At 35.1% G+C, this 23,618-nt stretch overlaps 1 protein-coding gene across 1 annotated transcript; it reads left to right on the top strand.

Annotated features, from left to right (window-relative positions):
• The first annotated feature begins 1,861 nt into the window (after nt 1-1,861).
• On the top strand, nt 1,862-21,963 carry LOC131858361 (uncharacterized). Its single transcript, XM_059211583.1, has 2 exons — nt 1,862-2,165; nt 21,416-21,963. Exons 1-2 carry the CDS (start codon nt 1,862-1,864, stop codon nt 21,961-21,963), a joined length of 852 nt encoding a protein of 283 aa, XP_059067566.1.
• The last annotated feature ends 1,655 nt before the right edge of the window (nt 21,964-23,618 follow it).

Raw genomic sequence — 23,618 nt, 5'->3', positions numbered from 1 at the left:
TATATGATGTGAGTTATCCTGATAAAATAAAATAAGAGAAAATTTATCTAAAGTGACAAATTTGTTAGAATGGCGCCAAACTTAGATGCATCGATAGAAAAGAGTTAAACTGATGTCACACGTACAAAACACAATTCAAACTTCAAAAAGACTACTCCATTGATTAGCAGGTTGAAAAATTTAGTGTTGCATGAATGACATTCTCTGAGAATGCATTCAAGAAGTTTTTCACACCAAAGGTGCAGACATTTAGGGATGAAATTGGAGTGGGTTGAGAAGAACAATAACATCGGACAAACAAGTAAGTATCTCGAGCAATTCCTATGTGATTTGCTCAAGAAATTGGTCGAATTGCCTATAAAATGGAAAGTTCCAATAGTGTCAAGAAGAGGAAGAGAAGGGAAACAAGTAAGGGTAAAGGGAAGAAGCAAAAAACTAATGAGATGAACATAGAAACTCAGGTAGAGGAGGGAAAACTGAGCTAGGACTTGTTAGACCAATTATCTGCTTCTACCCCTAAACCTAAGAGGTCTGCGCAATGGAGACTAGAAGATCATTATAATAATGTGAGAGATGTGTATACAACTATCAGGGGTTATGATTTTTTTTTGTTCCATTACCGTAGGTGTGACAGTCCTGAGCCGATTTGCAACCCGTGAAGATTAGGCTTGGGAAAACTAGGTGTTCCCAATGTTTACGTTATTGTGGATATACTGAAATTGTTGGCACAAAACTATGACCCCAAGAAGAGGGAAATTTGCAGTGGAGATTGGAATCCCTTTTTTAATGTGTTAAAAGATACAATTTTTGAAGTTTTTGATTTGCCTGGGATTTACGAACATCCCATTATTCTTGAGGATTTTTTGAAGGAATACCGAAGGTTAGACACCACCTATATAGGATGGACATTGCCTCTTCATATGCTCAGTTCTGATGCACCATTGGAGGCAGAGGAAGGAATTGCCTTTCATGTGAATTTGTTCAAAAATTACTTGAAGTATACCAATTTCTCAGTTGTCCAAGTCCTGGGGTTGAACACTCTAGATTTCATGAAGATTTAATCCATGGTCATTGTAGTAGATGTTCAAAGCCTGAATGCTAGAGAATTTGACTATGCTACATTTATAGCAAGACAAATTGATATAGGGCTCATTGCCATCAAAAAGGATTCTTCCAAAATCTGCTTCCCCCATTATTCTATGCTAATGCATATGGTGTTATTATATGGTAAAGAGCTTTCTCTATGGATCGAGGAGATGAGAATAAAGCAATTTTATGATGACAATCAACCTTTGCCAGTCCAATTATGGACTTCGATATGGGATTATAGATTTGTGAGATCTAGTATATTCATTTTGAAGAGTTCTTTGTAAAAAGTTTATACAAGTTCTATGATCACCCGTGCAATTTCGCACTTTCAAAAGAAGTTAAGAAATTTTTGAGGCCTACAGACTTGGGGATTGAGATATTTCAGTATAATTGGGGTGACTGGTACTATTTTTCTGATGTAACAATGATTATAGTCTATGAATTTGAGGAATCTCCACTTCTAATACCCAAGACTGTGCCTGACATTACCTATTTCAAAATCATTAGGTAGATGGGAGTTTCAAATCACATGCATTTGAGTTCACATGACAAGCAAGCCTTTATGCCTATAACTTTATGTATAGGAGAATTCACTGTTACTGGGAAAGAAGGTCAAGAGCTCACATGGCATAAACTAGCACATTTCAACTTAAAGTTGGGAGCACCAAGGAGAGGCTTTGACCCTAAAGGATATATTCATTCAGCAAAAAAGAAACAAAAACTTAGTGAATATATGCACATCCCATATATAAGGGATGACTTGATAAGAAACATGGATAAGGAGGAGGCCGAATTGGCCATTGATAACCATAACAGAGAAATGGAGCTTAGGGCGAGAGAGATGCAAACAATTGATGTATCATCTTCTGGCAACGAGGGATCATCAGAAGGAGATGAGATTTTATTTGAGAAGCTCTCCAAGATGTTGATTGAAGAGAAATTGTCCCCGGTTAGGGATCCAGATGAAGAAGTGCCCATAGAAGAGGATCCAAGGAAATTGGGTTGTAAGGATTTTGTGCCTGATGATAGACTTGTAAAGTATTCTGAATTGAAGTATTTCTTGTATAAAACAAAAGGTAAATCAGTTAGGGAGAGTTCTAGAGAGGTGAATGCCTCCAATGAAAACTAATTATTGATTTCTTTGAGAAGTGAAGTAGAACAAGAAATGAAGCAAATGACTCCTGAGAGATGGAGGAAATTACTTGAAGATGCAGATGTCTTAATCTTTCCTGGATGGGATCTAAATTGAGCTCTGATATTTGATAGTTTTCTCCATGATATTGATGCAAAACATAAGTTGTCTCCAGAAGGTGTGACCCAAGTGTATATGGGATCTGTGTACAACCCAGATGAGAACTCTATGTTGATTTGGTCTTTATATCATCCACACAAAATACCCATGGTGATTGATACATGGAAGGCCTTTGGGCACATAATGACTCTGAAGGTTGGAGAAATAGATCCTGTAGTTATAGCTGATCTGGGAGTGAATATTGCCAAATTGAATAAGGCACAAATTCATTTGTTGCTAAGAGAAAACAAGTCAACCAAACTTGAGAAAATTAGAATAAATAAAGAGATTGATCATTTGAGAGAAATGTTGAAATAAAAAGAGCCACAAAAACTATTAACACAAGGTGAAAGCTCGCAGCCTCAAACCAAAGCTAGAAAATTGAAAGAAGAGAATCTTCAGCTCCAAGCCCAGTTGACAAATGTCAAGAATGAAACTCTATCTATACTCATACAAAAGAGGTTCACAAATTTAATTGTATAGATGGATAAATAGTGGGATATGTACTTTAAGGATGAGACTGTCATTGACAAGCACGAGAGAGATTGGATGAGCGACTGCATGAACAACTTAAAGAGATTTAGGGCAAAGATGAAACAGACCTTGAGGCTATGAAAAATTGTGAACAACTGATAAAAATTCATAAAAAATATCCGAAGGCTTTGAGATCTAAGGGTGTTTATTTCCTTGGTGATGGATCAAACGACATCCCTCATTTGCTTGATGAAGATGGCGATCAGAAGGAGAAAGTGGAATGGATTGGGGAATGCCAATAGGTGCTCAAGGATGCAATAAAAGTTGTCAAAGATGAGGACACCGACAAAGTGGCAAACTACATGGAGGTCATGGTTTTGATGGAGGTGGAGGCACGAGACAGTGTTCATGACTATGATACTCATTTCAGCGAGAAATACTTGGCACACTTAACCAAAGTGCATTTGTGCCTTACTAGATGATAACTACTTTCATTTAAAGATTAATGTTTTAATTTTCTTCCAAAAGACTTTTTCAAAGGGTGTAACCCTATGATGTGTTATAAGTACTTGATGTAATCATTTACAAATGACAAGTTGATATATGTTTTTAAGCTTTTACAAGTTTTTAGAAGTTCAAGTTTCAAACATTTTTTATGTTCCAAGAACACGACTCTTATTTTTATAAGTAATATACATAAATTAGTTTCCTTATTTGCAAATGGTGTTGTGGATGTTTTCATTTTAAAATCAGTTCTTTGTTGTTATTATCTACAATTGATAATTGTTGAGCTTTGAATCTCTATGTGAAGAAATTATATATGCTATTACATGGTTGGATTATCAAGATACATATGGCATAAAAATTAAAAACTTCATGAATTAATAATGTAACCATATAAGTCAAATATAATTCTATCAAGAAATCAATATCAAATAGATAATATAATCACATAACTCATACATTTCAATGTCATTGATCTTCTTCTTCATCCAACTCTTTCTTTGTATCATCTGATCTAGATTTGACACTGTAAGGATAGGTCATATCATCATCGTCATCATTGATATCAATTTTGATAATGTTATCATCCACACATATATCATCTTCATGAACATTAACTCCTACATCATCATGATCTAGTTCCTCTTCTTCGACATCTTCCTCGAGCATGTCATCAACTAACTGTTGATCCTGATCATCATCTAGATCATCTTCTAGTTCTTCGGTATCTTCTTCTTCCACCACAATATACTTTACCAGCCTTCCTCTTGGATCATGTGTAACAAAAAATGACCAACTCGGTTTACCTGGAACCTCTGAGTAAAATACCTGCACACATTGGCTTGGACTTGAACATAGGGCTCATTTCTAGCTCGCTCGAATGACCTTGTATTAATCATGATAGATCCATTATCATGTTCAATAACAGTTCTCTCGGGATCATTTTCATTCAATCGTAGCCTATACCATTGGACAACAAACAAAACTAATTTGAAGGACTTAATTCACACTCAAGTATATAATCCAAAATCTCATAGTATTGATTTTCTTAGACTTCTAGATGTATGTTGCTTCTTGATGAAACATTAGTCACCTGAAAGACTCCAGTTATCCCACAATCACAAGTTTTCTTCATGTCATCCAACTTTTTGATTCAAAATTTACGACCATTGCACCACATAGCCTTGTGGTGTTTCACCTCCAATATGTCAAACATGTAAAAATTATTGCATCGTCAAATGATAAATATTTATTCTTGGTAGAATGTATGCAAAGAAAAAAAACTCAACATATATATATATATATATACATCAATAATATAATTAAAAATAATTAAATAATATGGTTGATTAATATATTTATACGTCCTGTTTATCTCTTAAACCATATGCTAAATCACTTTCCCTTGGTGTAACATTGGAATCTACATTATGATGAGCTTCTTTAACCAATGAAGCCATACCTTCCCATGTTAATGCACGACTAGATTGTTGACATCATTCAATCCATACCGTCATCCAATCAAGATTGTTTGTGATGTACAAATGTAGTGCAACCCACTCTCGACCAATTGTATTAAAAAAAATTAAAATTCACGAATGATGTATAATTAGTTAATTACCACAGTATACGACCTTAATTTATAATTGATGTATATTGAAGATTAATAATTAAATAAGTACAATATACATAAAAAACCAAATGTAATATGTACTCTAGTTAATCTCCATGACCATCTTATAATTACCTCTCACTTTCCTTAATCTACCTTTCCCCATCAGGTACCCCCCTTTGAATCTATTAATGGAGTTGGGATCCCAAATGTGATCTACATGGAACTTTGCAGCAAACTTAGGAAGATATTCAATAAAGTACACCATGGTCTGGTATACCATATATCCCTCCACCATAGAACCCTCAGGATGTGCCCTTTGTTTAACCAAAGCCTACAAAAATTTCAAGTGCCTCTCAGCCATTCACATTGACCTTGTGTGTATAGGTCCACATAATTCAATCTCCTCAACTTGGTGTATGAGGTAGTGTTCTTATGCATTGAAAAATGTTGAAGGTAGACACTTTTGCATTTCACACAGATGAGGAATTTTTATCTTCCAAAAATTTATATCTTCTTTAGATGACAGCCATCTACAAGTGATTCAAGGCGCAAATATATTAACGACATTTAACAAAAATATTCAATATATTACATAACAAGTAAAATAAATGGAAAATATAAGATGCATACAACGAATTGAAAAAATATCGCCTACTTACCTCATGTATTTTCCAAGATCATATATAAATTGATTGACATTGTTGTCGAAGTTGTCTGGGAGAGATAGGGGTAGAACGTACTGCAACAATTATAAAATGATTTTTTCATTATTTTTCCAAAACTAGTAAACATAATACACTAAAAAGTACATGTAGTATACAAATATATATAATATACCAGAATAATTACCTTAATAAAGGTATCCCAATCATGTGTTTTCATCCCTGACCCAAATTCACCTTTCTTTGTTATGATATTGTTTATGTTCGCTGCAAATCCTATGGGAAATCAAATTTTCCGTATGACTTCTTTTATAGCATTGCTTTGCTGCTCCGTTAATAACCAAGGAAGGGTGCTTATATTAATTTGGTCTCCATCGCTATTTAATTAAATGACATTTTTCATTGCATGATTGGCTTCATGAATATCACTACAAATTTTGACAATTTTTTCTTTGTCATGCCTTCCATCCAATATTTTCCATAACGTTTATGTTATATTGTTTTTTATATGAATTGTATCAAACAAATGCATAATTTGTAGCTGCTCATAGTAGGGTAACCTACTAAATTGTCTAGGATAACTTTTTAGTCCTTCTGGAAGCCAACCACTAATGCCTTGACAACCTTCATGAAGCATATAAGTTAAACAAATTAACAATGACAATCATTGTCAATTATAGCTCATGAGTAAACAAAACACAATATAAAAATATAAATTCCAAACATATCATATATCATAGATAAACAATTTGATCCAATGTATAACCTTGACGATTAATTTTATTATATTCCAAATTCCATAGGCGAGGTGTCGTTCTTTGTGGTTTTGATGTAGTCTCTTCTTTCCCATAGACATGCAAATTTTCTCTTTGTTTGAAGACCTGCAAGATCATATATAATTGGATTAAATATGTCATTTTTTATAATTATATATAATATTTGTATACACCTAAGAATGGTCTGAAGATAATTAATTAAATAAACAATTATTTAATTAATCCCCCTTTCCAATTTAGTTGAATTCACTAGCAATTTAATTGAATTCACTAGCAATTTGATTAAATTCTCCCATTCACCTACTTATTAATAAATATAAGGATTTATTTAATAAGTTCATTTCAATAGTCCCCTTTGATTAATTAATCTAAAGTAATTAATCCTCCCCCCATTTAATTCATTTCTTCTAAATTAATTAGCCTTTTCCTATTATTTGAATTTTTAAATTCAAATTTCCCACATGCCTCCTAACTTCTAACCACCTAACCTAACCACCCCTTAACCTAACCCATTCCACCTAATCTTGGGTTTAGCTAACCCCATCCTAACCTCCTATGGGTTGGATATTCTCTCATTGAGACACATGGCACTTATGCCACATGTCTCCTCCCTTGGACACTTGTCACCACATAGATGACAAGTGTCCCTCCCTCCAATCTCTTCTCCAACCTCCTCCAATTTGACCCTTGATATCTTCAGACTCAATCTAGACCATTGAATCCTGCCACCTCGCCCCTGGCCTTGGAAATCCTATAAATATCCCCCATTTTGGAGCACAAAGGATCCCATCTCATATAATTTAAGCATTGTTATTATAGGAACATCCCATCTCATCCAATCTCAAGCATGGTTTTTATAGGCATATCATTTCTAGCATTCTAGTTTAAGCAATGTTATTATAGGTAATTGCATCTTAGATCTGGCTTAATTTGATCATCTTCTAGCATAATTATTTTATCATATAGCATAATCAATCTCTCATCTAGCTTAATTGCATCTATCATTTAGCATAATCATGCATATCATTAGCATAATTATCTTCTTGGATCAATCTAGCTTAATCATGCATTTATCTAGCTTGCACATCATATCATTTTAAATCCTCCATCTTGGTGTAGTCAAGTCACTGGGATTGCTCATCTAGATCTGAGATAAAATCCACACTCGCATCTCTTAGGAGGCGATAGGTTGCTTTGTCATGGTTTATCTTTCATTTGATTTCAATTTACTAACCATGCTTGTAATGATCTATTGAGTGTTTGTATTGTAGCTACAGGTACCCTACTTCACACACATGACATTTTGGCGCCCACCATGGGGCAAGAAATCTAATTTATTGGCCTCTTGCATCATCAAAACCTTCTATCTCATGGGTTTTTGGTCAGATCTACTTCAAAATCTCATACGAGTACCTTTACAGCACCGTACAAGTTTCTATGTGCACTCATACGGGTATGTGGGAACAATCATACTATCAGGTAAAGATACTCGTATGATTTTCTTCTTCTTAAAATAGTTTGTATTTTAAGGGTTTGTATGCTTCAATTTGGCTATTACTAATGCTAACCCTTGCCTAATTTTGAGTTTTCTAGTAGCCTAACTAGTTTTTGCAGGATGATTATCGAAGATTACGCTTGCTAAATAAATTCAATTCAACAAAACAACATGATTACTAATGTATTTATTTTGTAGGTTTTCTAAAGGAAGCTCAACCAAAATTTGTGTCATATTAAAGTTTTCTAGGCACACTTAATTTTCTATTGGTAAATAAACATCTTGTTTTCTATGCTTGAGAAGTTGTCTAAAAGGTAGGAGAGTATTCTCTTGTCCATTTGGACAATTAGAAATCTCGACCCTTGAAGCGCTTCTATGTTTGAGATTTGAATACCTTTAGTGGGCCTATCACAATGGGAAAAAGTAATCACCCTGTGAGAACGACCCAAGTGAGTATAGCTAGACATAAGCTTTCCAACTCACTCTAAAAATAGGCCTCTCAGGATTAAAGTCTCAGAGGATTTGATTATTTGAGTTTTCTCTTTTGAGATCTCTCATATCATACATTTAGTAGGGCCTCAAGGTCTTAATCACGCTTGCGTGACTACTTCTTGTTTCGGTATCTTGTTGGGATATAGGCCTCAATCGCACTTGCGCAACTACAAGGGGTAATTCCAAATGAAAATCCTTACTAGGAACCCTACGATAGAAGCAACCTAATTCACCTTCGAAAGGGGGATAATCTTTTGCAAGAGAGATAGTAACTCTCCCAAGAGACTTGCCATATCATACCCCCATTAGCATTTGGATTCGGATAATAGGGTATTGAGAATCCATTGCGTGAGACTTAGTGGTCATATTCTAATTAGCTATTGGGTGTGTACCTAAGTTTGCAAGCAAAGGTTTTCTCTCTCAGCCAACTTCCTTAGGATTTAGCATGTTGTGCTTGAGGTCACTTATCATATCATGTGTTTGTTGTGTTTTCATCCTTGGCACTGAGACTAAGACATCTAAAACTAGAAAATATAACCAAATCATCAAACAACATTGATAAAAAATCTGTCAAAGTCAAAATTTTGTCTCTGCTCTATCCTCAGTCGTATGAGTTTTCTAGTTTGTCGTATGAGAAAGCTAGTTTATCGTCTTGTTCTGTGTTAATTTTCGTACGAGTCAAATCAACAAAAGATTATTTGTTATCAGTTGTCGTCTCATTCTGTGGGAAGTGTCGTACAAGAATATGCCTTTGTCGTATGGGTCTATATGAATTGTAATCTAGGACTATGTAAACTGTCGTACGAAGTTATGTCTCTGTCAGTCCAGAGTTGTCTTCTTGCATGTCTTTTCCAGATATGTCATGTTTTCTTGGTCAATTTATAGTGAGCATATAAACTTGATATCTGTCATTTTGTACTTAGGTTATCTTCTTGGTTTGCTCGGTTAAGTAATCTTCTATCAAAATGAATTCTAGAACTAGACACCCCAATATTTTCAAGTATTCATCTTCAACAAGTTCAAGATCTAACATCTCAAAGTGCATCATCACCTTCTTTGATAAACTAATCACTCAAAACATAGTTTCTAATTAGGATCTATCATCCTCTATCATGAAACTACAATGTTTGATTGGGATAACCTTGTCCCACATCATAGGATATATCATTCCTATTGGACTTGGTCTTATCAAAATCATCATCATTGCACTTCAACCAAAGATCGAAAAACTTACAAACTTACAAATACTTGAATTATCTTTTCATGTCATTTCACTCTACCATATCTACATTGACATTTTATCACTTATCGAAACACCTTTTAGACAATTTAATCCTTGCACAACATTCAACACACGTGTATGCCCGTTTTAACTAGAGCGCAGAGGCGTAAGATTGAAGAAACAAAAATTGAAACATTTGAAATAGATGAAGATCATAGAAACATTGCATACCAAAACAAAATACAAGAAGAAGACATAATAGGTCAACATATCAGAGAAATTAAGAAAGTCCAAAATCAAAAGCCAACTATGTCAAAACCTCGCAAGGATTCAAATGCATCTCCAAAGAAAGGTGGCTCTTTTGTGCAACTCTTAAAGAGATCCCTAAGGGATTTTTCTGAGGAAGATCAAAATCATGCACCTATGTCTAGCAATGGCTCATCCCCCCATAAGCAAATTGACTCTCCAAAGGCATCTATTCCTACACCTCTTGAAAACTTGCAAGAACCTTCCATAGCATCCTCACCAAACAATACACCCAAGGATGAAGTTCCCCAAGGGATATCTATAATGGTCATCAAACCTATTTCAGAGGATCATATTCAAAGCTCATCTCCATCATGTCCAAGCATTGATTTCTTGCAACATCCCCATAGCACTCCCTTTCATATTGAAGTCCTCATTCATAAGATGCTTGTTAAATGTGTCCTAATAGATGGGGGAGTTGGCTTAAACATTTTCTCATTAAGTCTTGTATGTTCTCTAGGTTAATCTGAAGATGCAGTTGATCCCTAGAAAAAGATCACAATCAAAGCATATGATGAAGAAGAGTGTTCCACTAAAGGAATCGTGGTATTACCCATCAGAATGGGACCTTTATAGAAGGACACAACATGCTAAGTTCTAGGCTTGGACTAATCATACAACATACTCTTGGGAAGACCATGGATACATGACATACAAGCTATTCCATCAACATATCATCAGTGCCTGAAATTTCCCTACAATGGGTAGGAAATCATGATCTCAACAGATTCAAATCCATTCCAGGACTATAGTAATCTAAAACTAGCTCAAGAGGTCATTATTCCTCATAATAGGGAGGCATTGTCTTCAAACACACAATCCAAAGAAAAATCATTTTCCTCAATTTTGTCAAGTATGGAAAAACAAATGCAGCTAAGAGATCGAGGGAACAAAGAATATTCACCGTCACAATTACCACTTTCTCCTAAATCCTATGGAAAACCATCAAACTCTAAATAGCAACCAATTGTGAAACATCTTCCAATATTTGATGGAGCATTTGTTAGTTTTGGGACCTTATCAGAGGAAATAGAAGACAAAGATGTGCTATAGTGGCTATATAAGGATGAAGAAGTCCAACAAAAGATCAACAATGTCAAAATACCTACAGAAAAATATGGAAAAGGATTTAACATTCTTCAAAAAATGGGATACACTAGAACAGGTCTTGTCGGAAAAAGAAAAGAAGTTATCTCAGAACCTATCCAACCACATACTTAGCAAGCTATAGACAAATCAGGCTTAGGGTATGGACAAGTTCCTCTACAAGAGGACACATCTTCTAGCCACCAACAAGATGAACATGAAAATAGACAAGAACAACTTGCAACTGAAAGGGAAGAAACATCTACCAAGCAATGAGAATAAACAAATATGAAATGGCAAAAGAAGAAAGCTTCTAATCAACAGGAAAAACAAACTAAAGGCACCTCCCAAGCAGTGTTAACTCCTAATAAAAACAAACAAGAAGCTGGTACAAATCAAGGAGAGATGATAGCAAGGTTGACAACGCTCAATATCAACCCAGAGGAAGCTGAATATGAGAGAAGAAAAGATATAGCAAGAAAAAAAAAGAAACAAATAAAACGCTATATGAACATATCTATAGATTGCAAGCTACAAGTGAGACAAATTCTAATGAATGGGAATGGGATTCCTATCATTATAAACAATCAGCAGAAGAAACTTGCTTTGAGGAAGATGTAGGTGTCAATGTAGTTCATGCATATGCATGGAAAATGTTAGGAAATAGTCCACTTGAATTAGAATCACATTCGATTGACTTGGACTTAATCGAGGACAATCAGGAGCTATTTGCGAGAGGTCATTTTGATAAGAGTATTCTTCCAGACATTGAAATACATATTGAAAACTTTGACATCTCTATCATGACCCTTAATACCTTTGAAACATATCAACCTAGGGACCCCTTACCTCTAATCCATCCTGAACTTATTGACTAGAAAAATGAAAGACATACTGCCATTGATACCTTTCCTAATGACCATGCCATATCCTTATATCTAAATGTAATCAAACCCATAACAAATTTCACGAGGAATTTCAACAACACATCTTCCAGTCAAATGGGTGCCAAATCTCTCAGTCGCAAAAAGTGAAAATAAAGAAAATAATATTAGGTCTAATGCTAAAAACCATTTATCGGCAACATTATACTGAGAAAAAGTAAAAAGAAAGGATGCATCTAACGGTGAAAACCTCCTCGAGATGTTGGAAGATGGGAGATTTGACACTTTACCTAAGTACTATCAAGAAAGGTCATCAATTTTGATCAAAGCAATAGAGGCGGTTAACATTGGGACAATAGAGCAACCAAAGATTCTACATCCAACAACTTCTTTATCAGAGCAAGAAATGCAACAATATATGGACTTCTTCAAATGACGACAAATACATTTCACCTGGTCATATGCAGACATGCCAGGGTTGGATCCAGATCTTATTATGCATCACTTAAATGTCAGTCCAAGAGCCAAACTAGTTAAACAAAAATTAAGGAAGATGCATCCTCATATCGCTCTTCTTGTCAAAGCAGAACTAAAGAAATTACTGGATGTAGGATTCATCAAACCTGTAGCATATCCTCAATGGGTATCAAACATCGTTCCTTTTTCCAAACCAGATAAAAGTATTAGAGTATGCACAGACTTCAGAGATCTTAATAATACATGTCCAAAGGATGACTTTCATTTGCCTAAATTTGACATCATTGTGGATTTAACTGTTGGACACTCCATGTTTTCTCTAATAGATGATTTCTTGAGATACAACCAGATTAAAATAGCACCTAAAGATCAAGAAAAGATAGATTTCACAAGTCTATGGGGTACTTTCTATTGGAACGTCATGCCATTTGGACTAAAGAATGTAGGTTCTACATATTAGAGAGCTATGACAATGATATTCCATGACATGATGCATACACTCATGGAAGACTATGTGGATGACATATTGGCTAAATCATACAACAGAGAAGAACATATAGGAATACTGGAAAAGATCTTTGACCGGTTAGAACAGTACAAGCTACGGCTCAATCCCAAGAAATGTGCCTTTGGTGTTACTTCAAGCAAGCTATTAGGATACATTGTTTCAGCTAGGGGTATCGAAGTAGATCCAGCTAAGGTCAAAGTAATCATGGACATGACATCTCCCAAGAATATCAGTCAACTCAGATCACTCCAAGGTAGACTGCAGTCAATCAGAAGATTTGTTGCTCAACTAGCAAATAAATGTCAACCGTTTACTCATCTATTACACAAGAATGTTAATTTCAAGTGGGATAATCAATGTGAGGATGCATTCGACAAGATCAAGGCCTATCTCATGCAACCACCCATCCTAATGTCACCAATTCGAGGAAAGCCCTTATTACTAGATGTATCAACCACAGAAGTATCATTAGGAGTTCTTCTCACACAACAGGATAATGAAGGAAAAGAATGAGCCATCTACTACATCAGCAGAACATTAGTGGGATACAAGCTCAACTATTTACCAATAGAAAAAGCATGCTTGGTGGTAGTGTTTGCTTCTCAAAAATTAAGACACTATCTACTATCTCACTCCATCAAGATGATTGATAAAATCAATCCATTGAAGTATTTGCTCAGCAAGGCGAAATTAACAGGAAGATTAGAAAAATGGATGATGATCCTAATTGAGTTTGATATTGAGTATGTGGACAGAAAAGATATCAATGGGCAAGTCATTGCAGACCAACTAGAAGATGCACCACTTCAAGATGATCATCCTTTACACATTGAATTTCCTGATGTTGATATCCTAACGGTCACCACAAAGATATGGCAATTGTACTTTGATGGTTCATATACATAGCATGGATCAAGAGCAGGCATTTTATTCATCACACCACAAGGTCATATAATTCCAAAAGAATACAAATTAAGCTCCTCATGTACCAATAACACAACAAAATATGAAGCTTTGGTCACATAAATCAAAATGGCCATAGAATGGAACATTACACAACTTCGGGTCTTTGGAGCCTCTCAACTTGTCATCAATCAAATCAATGATGATTATCAAACAAAGGATGAGAAACTAATGCCTTATAAGAAGATGGTTGATGATGTCAAGAAATACTTTGTCAAAATAACTTTTGAGCAGATTTCGAGGAATGACAACAAAGCAGCAGATGCCATGGCAACACTTGCTTCTCTACTTCAGACACAGGAAAATTAGGAGCGTTACGAATTCCTGGTGGAAGAGTTGTTTTACCCTGCACATAATTGTCCTGATTCCCAAATTATTTGTCACCTTGTTGGGCATGATTCCTCCCCCTATGGCCAATTTTATACATACCTAAAAGACAATATCCTCCCTCCTAACTTGTCAAACAACCAAAAGTGAAAATTTATTCACCAATCTTCCCATTATACTCTTGTTGAGGATACCCTTTTTAAATGTGATCTAGATGGTACTCTCTTAAGATGTCTCAAGCAACAAGAATTTGAGAAGGCCTTAAATGAAGTCCATAACGATATTTGTGGCACTCATTCAAATGGTCTTACCCTTTTGAAAAAACTCATATGCTTGGGATATTATTGGCCAACTATGGAAAAAGATTATTTTCAAATAGCTAAAACATGAAAACAATGTCAGATCCATGGAAATTTAATTCATGCACCAACACAAGAGCTTCATGCTTTGGAAACATCTTGGTTGTTCTGCCAACGGGGTCTTGATCTAGTAGGAAAGATTAATCATCCTTCATCCAATGGTCACAAATTCATCCTTGTAGCTACAAAATATTTCACAAAATGGATTGAGGTAGTACCTCTCATAAATATCACAGGAAAACAAATTGATGCATTTATCTTGAACTACATCTATGTCGCTATGACATACCCAGGACCATTATCACTGATAATGGGCAACCATTCAAGAACCAGGATGTATGAGAGCTATGTGAAAAATTTAAGATCAAACACAGATTCTCCACACCCTATTATCCATAAGGAAATAGTCAAGCAGAAGCATCAAACAAAACTATTCTGAAAATCCTCAAAAAGACAGTGAATGATGCTAGCAAAGATTGGCATATTCAATTGAATCCTTCTCTATGAGCCTACCGTACTAGTATCTGCACACCAATAGGTGCCACACCTTTCTCTCTTGTCTATGGATCAAAAGCAATACTGCCAATAGAAGTAGAGATACCTTGTCTATGAGTATCATTAAAAGGTCTTATCCTAGATGAAGAACAAAGAGTATCCAGACTACAAGAGTTAGAATTGATCCATGAACGACGACAAAATGCCTTTGATCATTTGAAGGTGTATCAGCAAAGAATGTGCCCAATTTATAATCACAAGGTCAAACCACAAGATTTTCAAGTTTGAGAACTAGTACTAAAGGAAAATCCATGCAACCAGGCAGCTCGAGAAAAGAAAGGGAAGATTGAACCAAACTGGTTGGGTCTATTTGTGGTTACAACAATATTTGGGTCAAGAGCATATCAGCTATCAACATAGGATGGGGATCAGCTTGAGGAACCCATCAATAGCATGCATCTGAAGAAGTTTTATGTTTGAAAAAGCAAAAAAATTCAAAAAAAGTGAAAACCAGAAAATACAAAAACAACGAAAACAGAGAAAAAAAAATCAAATATGAGAAAAAGTGAAATAAAAACAGATGGTGAAAACCTGGCAATAGGCGCTATCTGTTAGCTAGCTCTTCCATCTATTGGTTCACTTGCATTCATTTCGATTAGTGTTGTTCATATCCACAAAATAAGCCTTTGTACATATGCAAGCATCGCAACTGATTTCTCACCATGTTTTGGATCATTGGGTATATCATAATAAATTTGTTTCTAGGCTTGGGTAAAAATCCTACACCTAGCTGGGGACAAAAAATTTGATCGTTTTGAGCTTCATCAAACAGGTAGAACAACAATTAGAAAACTCTTATCAAGTGAAACTGAGACACATCCAACATTGAATATGACATCAAATTATCAACCATCAAACTATCGCATGTCTGTCTAAGCACATCACACACATCTCAATGGATGATACCTTTTGGATAATAAATTTAACACTTTGGTTCAGCTTTTATATCTTGATTTTCGCTATCATGATTTCTGAGTGACACCAAGATGTCTCTGACTAGAGGAACAAGGAAGGAACCCGATATTTTTCTTGTCTGTTGTCTATAAATTAATCATTAATATGTGCAAATTTGTCTCAAGACATGATCATTAGAGTATCATTGAAGACATTTCCGATTTGCATATAGAAATGGTTAGTACTACCCGTTTTATGCAAGCGACACTCAGGTCATCTTGGTTCAATTATATCATTGATGTTTGCACTCACTTCCCAAATCTTAAAAGCTCAATGATGACAAAAACGCAATAACCTAGTGACTCGTCCAATCGCATATTTGCATTTCATTTGTATTTAGATTGCATTTCATTCTGGCATAGGATCATAAAAGCTCATCTTATCCAAGGCCAAATCTATTGCAGGAAACATCAATGTATCATCATAGGTGTATACACAATCAGATCGATAACTCATCTCTCTCCAGATGTTGTTCACCCAAAGCGAATCTTATGCTACTCCCTTGAATATGCCAACATCAACATATCTGAATCTTCCTGCAACATGATATCAACAAAATGTCAGTTCTTTATCCAATCAATCTTATCAATTCTATCAATCGATCTCATCTGATCCATTCTATCATGTCTTATACAAGATGTATATTTCCTGGAAGCAACCATTTTGATCAAGTCTTATACAGGATATATCATTCTTGAAACCATATGCTTTGATCATCTTTGTCTTATACAGGAGGTGGCATTCCTGAAACCAAACTAGATCTCGATCTCATCAGTCTAATCAATCTTATCAATTCAATCAACCTCTGTTAATCATCACATCAAGAACCACATCACAGTGATCAAAGAACTCACACTTTCATCAATCAATGTTGCAGAAATCAAATCATTTCTAATCGAGAAGTCAATTTCACAAAGATTCAAACACTCCACGGGTCAATTATCTAAATTGATCTTCCAAGGGGGAATCATCATATCGCAATTTATCAATCAATGTCTAGGGCATCCTATAGAACCAATATCATATCAACATCATCAAGATGAGATTATTCTTTGAATCAATGCATCATCACACCTTGCTTCAAAGGGGGGCAAAATGTATACACCTAAGAATGGTCTAAAGATAATAAATTAAATAAGCAATTATTTAATTAATCCCCCTTTCCAATTTAATTGAATTCACTAGCAATTTGATTAATTCCCCCATTCACCTGCTTATTAATAAATCTAAGGATTTATTTAATAATTTCATTTCAATAGTCCCCTTTGATTAATTAATCTGAATTAATTAATCCTCCCCCATTTAATTCATTTCTTCTAATCCCCTAATTAATTAAAACAAATCAACTTATGAGTTGTTGAAAGTTAATTATCCTTTTCCTATTATTTGAATTTTTAAATTCAAATTTCCCACATGTCTCCTAACTTCTAACCACCTAACCTAACCACCCCTTAACCTAACCCATTCCACCTAATCCTAGGTTTAGCTAACCCCATCCTAGCCTCCTTATCCTAACCTCCTATGGGTTTGATATTCTCTCCTTGAGACACATGGCACTTATGCCACATGTCTCCTCCCTTGGACACTTGCCCTCTTGTTAACAAGAATCTGTGACACTTGTCACCATATAGATGACAAGTGTCCCTCCCTCCAACCTCCTCCAATTTGACCCTTGATATCTTCAAACTCAATCTTGACCATTGATTCCTCCCACCTCACCCCTGGCCTTGGAAATCCTATAAATATCCCCCATTTTGGAGCACATAGGATCCCATCTCATATCCTTTAAGAATTGTTATTATAGGTACATCCCATCTCATCAAATCTCAAGCATGGTTATTATAGGCATATAATTTCTAGCATTCTAGTTTAAGCATTGTTATTATAGGCAATTGCATCTTAGATCTAGCTTAATTTGATCATCTGCTAGCATAATTGTTTTATCATATAGCATAATCAATCTCTCATCTAGCTTAATTGCATCTATCATTTAGCATAATCATGCATATCATTAGCATAATTATCTTCTTGGATCAATCTAGCTTAATCATGCATTTATCTAGCTTGCACATCATATCATTTTAAATCCTTCAGCTTGGTGTAGTCAAGTCACTGGGATTGCTCATCTAGATCTGATAGAAAATCCACACTCGCATCTCTTAGGAGGTGATAGGTCACTTTGTCATGGTTTATCTTTCATTTGATTTTAATTTTCTAACCATGCTTGTAATGATCTATTGAGTGTTTGTGTTGCAGTTGCAGGTACCCTACTTCACACACACGACAATATCTACTTCATAAAATTAAATATCATTAAAGTGCATGTCATCATGCTTGAAATCATCAGGAATCTAAGGCTAATTAGACTAAAAGGATGAATCACAAGAATCCTTAACTAATTAAACCGATTCTAAACATAATTCAATGAAATAAATAAAGGAAATAAGAAGATTAAGCTAATTAAAACTCCCTATTCTCCACTTGTGCTTCCATTGTTCTTCTCCATTGTTGTTGATATAGGTGGCTCTCAGGTATTGCACTTGATTTCCTGCATAAGATAAGAAACAATATTGAAGACTGCGATTCTAGAAAAGCTAGTTTGAATTGATGAAAAGAGGTTGAATTTATAGATTTTCAACACAAAGGGGGTGAGAAATAGAACTCAAGTGTTGATTGATCAGTGAACTTAATTGATTGATTTGTTAACTCATTTGATTGATTAGTCAACTGGATTGATTGAAGAGTGAACTGGATTAATTGGAGAGTGAACTAAATAGATGGATTAGTCAACTCACTTGATTGATTAGTGAACTGAATAGATTGAGGAGATGACCCACTTGATTGATTAGAAGACTGAATAGATGGATTAGTCATAAAAAGTTAATTTTGAGTTAAAAAGGATGATTGATGAGTTAACTGAGTTAACTGATTAGACAACTGATTTGATCAATCAGTTCTAATTTCGGCATGTGTTGTACGAATTTGAAATTGAATTTGATTTTCATTTTCATTTTGGATTTGAATTTGGTCATTCGAATGCTGAAATGCACAAGAAATTAATTGAAATTCATATTTGGGGAAAATGTGAATTTGACAATATGAAATTAAATGAAATGATATGAAATTCGAATTTGGGAGAAATGAGATGAAATTAGATGGAATTATGTGAAATTATAATTTGGGAAAATGGAGGAATAATTAATTAATTTAAATAATTTAAATAAAATTATTTAAACTTAGGAGATTGAATTAATTAAATAATAAAGATTATTTAACTAAGGGAAAGGTCATAATTAATTAAATAATTGATATTTAATTAATAATTGAGATATGTTTAGATGATTAAAATGATTTGAGAATAGAAATAGAATAATTAGAAGTATTGAAAAGCGATGATTAGAAGAAATAGTTAGTTTAATCAAATAATTTAATAATTAAATAGACGAATAATTAGTGTAGAATTAATGAGACATTTTTAGGTGTCTACATTTGCCCCTCCTTGAGACAATGTTGAAACAACGTTGTTTCAAAGAAAATGAAAAGAAAAAACTGCCCCCCAGTATGCCCCAGTGACGCTAGGGTATAATGCCCCCTCAAAAAAATTGGTCGAAATTTTTTGGACCAAAGACCAGTTTTTCAGAAATATGCTAGATAGTGATAATATGAAGTTTGAAAGAGTTTTGATCTCATTTTCTATGTCTAACACTGCATTGAAGTTGGAGGGGTCCACGGGCATTTATGTTAAGAAACCCTAATTTTTGAGCTTATAAATTGAGGACTAGTAGGGGTTTGAGCTCATTTGTATTTTTTTGTTTTAAAAGAATTTCTTAGAGATATTAGAGCTTCTGCCATCCTTGGAGCGAAATGGCGGGTCATAAAGTGAGGCTGCATTTATTTGAGTAAGTGTGATCTTATCAGAGACCTCCCGGCACTAGTGGCATGGTGAGTTGTCTGCCTTTCTACTTGTTTTTGTCTGTATTTTGCAAAAAAAATTAATCATTTTTTGGTGTTTCATTTTTCATGCATGTCACAATTGAGTATCGGCATTGCCGCAATTGACTTTATTATGTCGCAATTGAGTTTAACGCATCGTATTTGATATTTTATGTCGCAGTTGTTAACTTTATGTCGTACTTGACAAAATTGTATCGCAATTGAATGTTTTGTATTGCATTTGATTATATCATGTCGCATTTGCTTATTTTTCTTCGCATATGATAATATTGAATCGCAATTGATAATAAAAGCCCTTCTTCTTTTAATTTATGTGTCTGGATAGTTTTGATGACGTAGTTGACTCATTCTTATATTTTCCAAATGCATGTGCATTATCCAGTACTTCTTGCTAGGCAGACACAGCCAAAAAGTCTTGATCGACATCATGAGTTGGATGTAGAGGATACCACTTTGTTATGACAAGTTACATTATATTATATTGTACATTTGCCTAAGGTTACAGCCAACATGGCTATGATTATTGCTTTTGTTGAGTGGTGGCATTCAGAGACATGTTCTTTTCATCTACCGACTGGTGAGGCATCTATCACACTTGAGGATGTGTGGCATATTTTACACATTGCAATATCTGGTAGGTGTGTTACTTTTGATCATGATGATGGTATTTCAGCTTTGTGTACATTGTTCGAGAGTGAGGAGCAGGATCTATATATCCATGGTCGTTATGATATTCATTGGGATGATTTTGATTATGATGATCTCACCATTGTGCTTGCTTGTATTGTTGTTGGATTATTGATTCCTGATAGACGTGCCCATAGTTTTCCTGTTGGATGGGGACATGTTATACATGATATGATTATTGACAGACATGTGTTTTCTTGGGATCCTTGTCTTCTTGCGACTTTGTATCATTAGATGCATGGGGTTGTTTACTTGCAGCAAAAATCAGTTGGATGTGGTATTACTTTTCTTTAGACATGAGCCTGGGAACACATAGCTATTTTTCCTCCTACATTACATATATATTTAGAGCTAGAGCAGCCATATGCTTATGGATATACTGTCGGTGTGAGGCATAGGGCATTGGGTAACATCTTGTATTGGCATCATCAGATTGATATCTTACAGTACTTCTCATGGAGACCTTATCTTACTTGTTCTGGTTGGACTGATGATGCTCAACATCTTCCTTCTTGTCGACAACAAATATATCTTATTGGTTGATACATTGGTAGTCACAGGGTTATTGATATGCATCTTCTTGGTTGTGTGCTCAGATAGTTCGGGGAAGTACAGGGTATTCTAGACGTGACAACTTACTTTGCTTACACTACTCGAAAGGTTGGTGATTGAGGTGCTTGTATACAACCTCATGTTTCTATTGTTGAGTTTGATGCTCTTGCTCATGTTTTTTAGGATGGTGGCTTGTTGTAGCAGATACAAGGTCCACAATGCAATATAGTGTATGGTGGATACATCATAGGCCTATACCTTTGACAGATTCGATAGTTCTGATTGGTGCTCACCAAATTAGACATGGTAGGGGTTCCAAAAGGAGAGGTGGAGAGGATAGGGGTGGAGGAGTTAGAGGTGGAGGAGTTAGAGGTGGAGGAGGTAGAGATGGAGGAGGTATGGGTGGAGGAGTTAGAGATGGAAGAGGTAGGGGTGGAGGAGGTAGGGATGGAGGAGGTATAGATCTGGTAGCAACGGTCACAAGGCAGGTGGACAGTGATAGGGAGGATGTGGATATTGGTGGAGATACTGCATCCATGACCAGTTCTGATGATAGTTATGAGTCAGGATCAGGGTCATCGAGTAGTGATGGAGATGAGGGCGGGGATGATGGTTATGATGTGGAGATGTCCCAGGATGCAGAGTCTGTAGATGTGGATAGAGGAGATGAGGAGGGATTGAGAGATCAGGTTAGGCGTTTAGAGGATTTGGTCGCTACTTTGTTGCAATGACTGATGGAGGATAGGGGTCAGTATCGACATGTGATGGAGGATTTGACTGGAGGTGCGGAAAACTTCTCTGTGCCTCCAATCATAAATCTTGGTTACATAGTTGTATCCTTTGTTTAACTTCGTGCGAAGTGTTTGTTGGACATCTGTTGGGGCATTTTCTTCTTGTGAGACAATTTATTGCAAGTTTTACAATTGGTATTTTGATTGTTTTTTGTTTTCGAAGAGCTTTTCTGATGTTTAGGATTTTTTGGTATTTTCTCAATGTTTTTATTCTTTTTTCAGGATCGTATTTGAATGTTTTTGTTTTGATTTTGATGTTTTATGATTTTTAATTTTTTCAGGACTTTTTTCGAATGTTTTTTATTTTTCAGAATTGTTTTTCGATTGTTTAGGATTTTTTCAGGATCGTTTTTTGATTGTTTAGGATTTTTTCATGACATTTGATTTTTAATTTTTTTAGGACTTTTTTCGAATGTTTTTTATTTTTTAGGATCATTTTTTGATTGTTTAGGATTTTTTCAAGATCATTTTTCGAATGTTTTTTATTTTTTCATGACATTTAATGATTTTTAGGAATAATTTTTTCAGTTGTGACCCCAAGTATAACATGATGATGCATAATGAGGTGGAGACAATAAACTTTTGATATGAGTTATGCTAATGCAGGATGCATGACAAAAATGTTATTCCTATTCGAACAAGGATGAGTGTGTGTGTCTTTCATTCTAAAATGCACTAATTGGATTAAAGGTGCGAAATGTTTCAGAGATAGGAGTTCAATCCATTCTCAAAAGACTTAGACCATCCAACCTAACACACTATGTAACCAAGATTTATGATTGGAGGCACGAAAAACTTCTCCATCAATTCTTGAAACTTTGATCTTCTTTTGCCCATGTGTGTGCGTTTGAGTTCATTCAGACTCTTAAAACCATTAAAGACCCTTGGAATCCTATGTGGCTAGTTATGTGAGTTATTATGACTTCAAAAGCAACCTAGATAGAGCCTTGTTGCCAGCAATATTTTAGGGCTTCGACGAGGTTATGCACTATAATATCTCAAATATTGCTCCATTGCCAATAGGCATCCATAGCCTTGATGGAGTTACTTGCATGTTCCCATAGTCAAGCTCTTTTCTTTTTTTTTTGTCGCATTTGTATGCATGATATTTCAGTAATATATCATTTTTTTGTTTGTTTTGTCTTGAGATGGACATAACACTTTTTTCTTTTGTTTTCTTGTCTTGACTTGTAAGTAATGAAACCAGCTTGGGTATGACAATTACAGCGGGGCTAAAGCAAAATATTGGATTTTTCACTAGCCACATGATCAACTAGGTATCTGTAATGACTTAGAGCTTTTGATTAATGTGTTAGATATAGCAATTGATAGATTTTTGGTAACAAGAATTGATAAGGAACCCTCTACCCAGCCAAGGATAAAGCATAATCACAACATGATGTTGAAGATGGATGACTAGAGACCTCTTAAAGACTTCATGAACAAGTATCTAGGAAATGAGACAACTTTCGTTCCTTTCAGTGCAAACAGGTGAATGACTCAAAAAATCACCCTATTTTATTGATGCAACTATATGAGAAAGGAATAATGCAATGTGGTAAAGAGATATGCAAATGCAGTATTGGAATTGAAAT

The sequence above is a fragment of the Cryptomeria japonica genome, chromosome 9 (genome assembly GCF_030272615.1).
Source record: "Cryptomeria japonica chromosome 9, Sugi_1.0, whole genome shotgun sequence".
In the NCBI taxonomy this organism is placed as follows: Eukaryota; Viridiplantae; Streptophyta; class Pinopsida; order Cupressales; family Cupressaceae; genus Cryptomeria; species Cryptomeria japonica.
The sequence above is the reverse complement of the archived record's forward strand: the minus strand, read 5'-3'. Positions and strand labels throughout refer to the sequence as shown.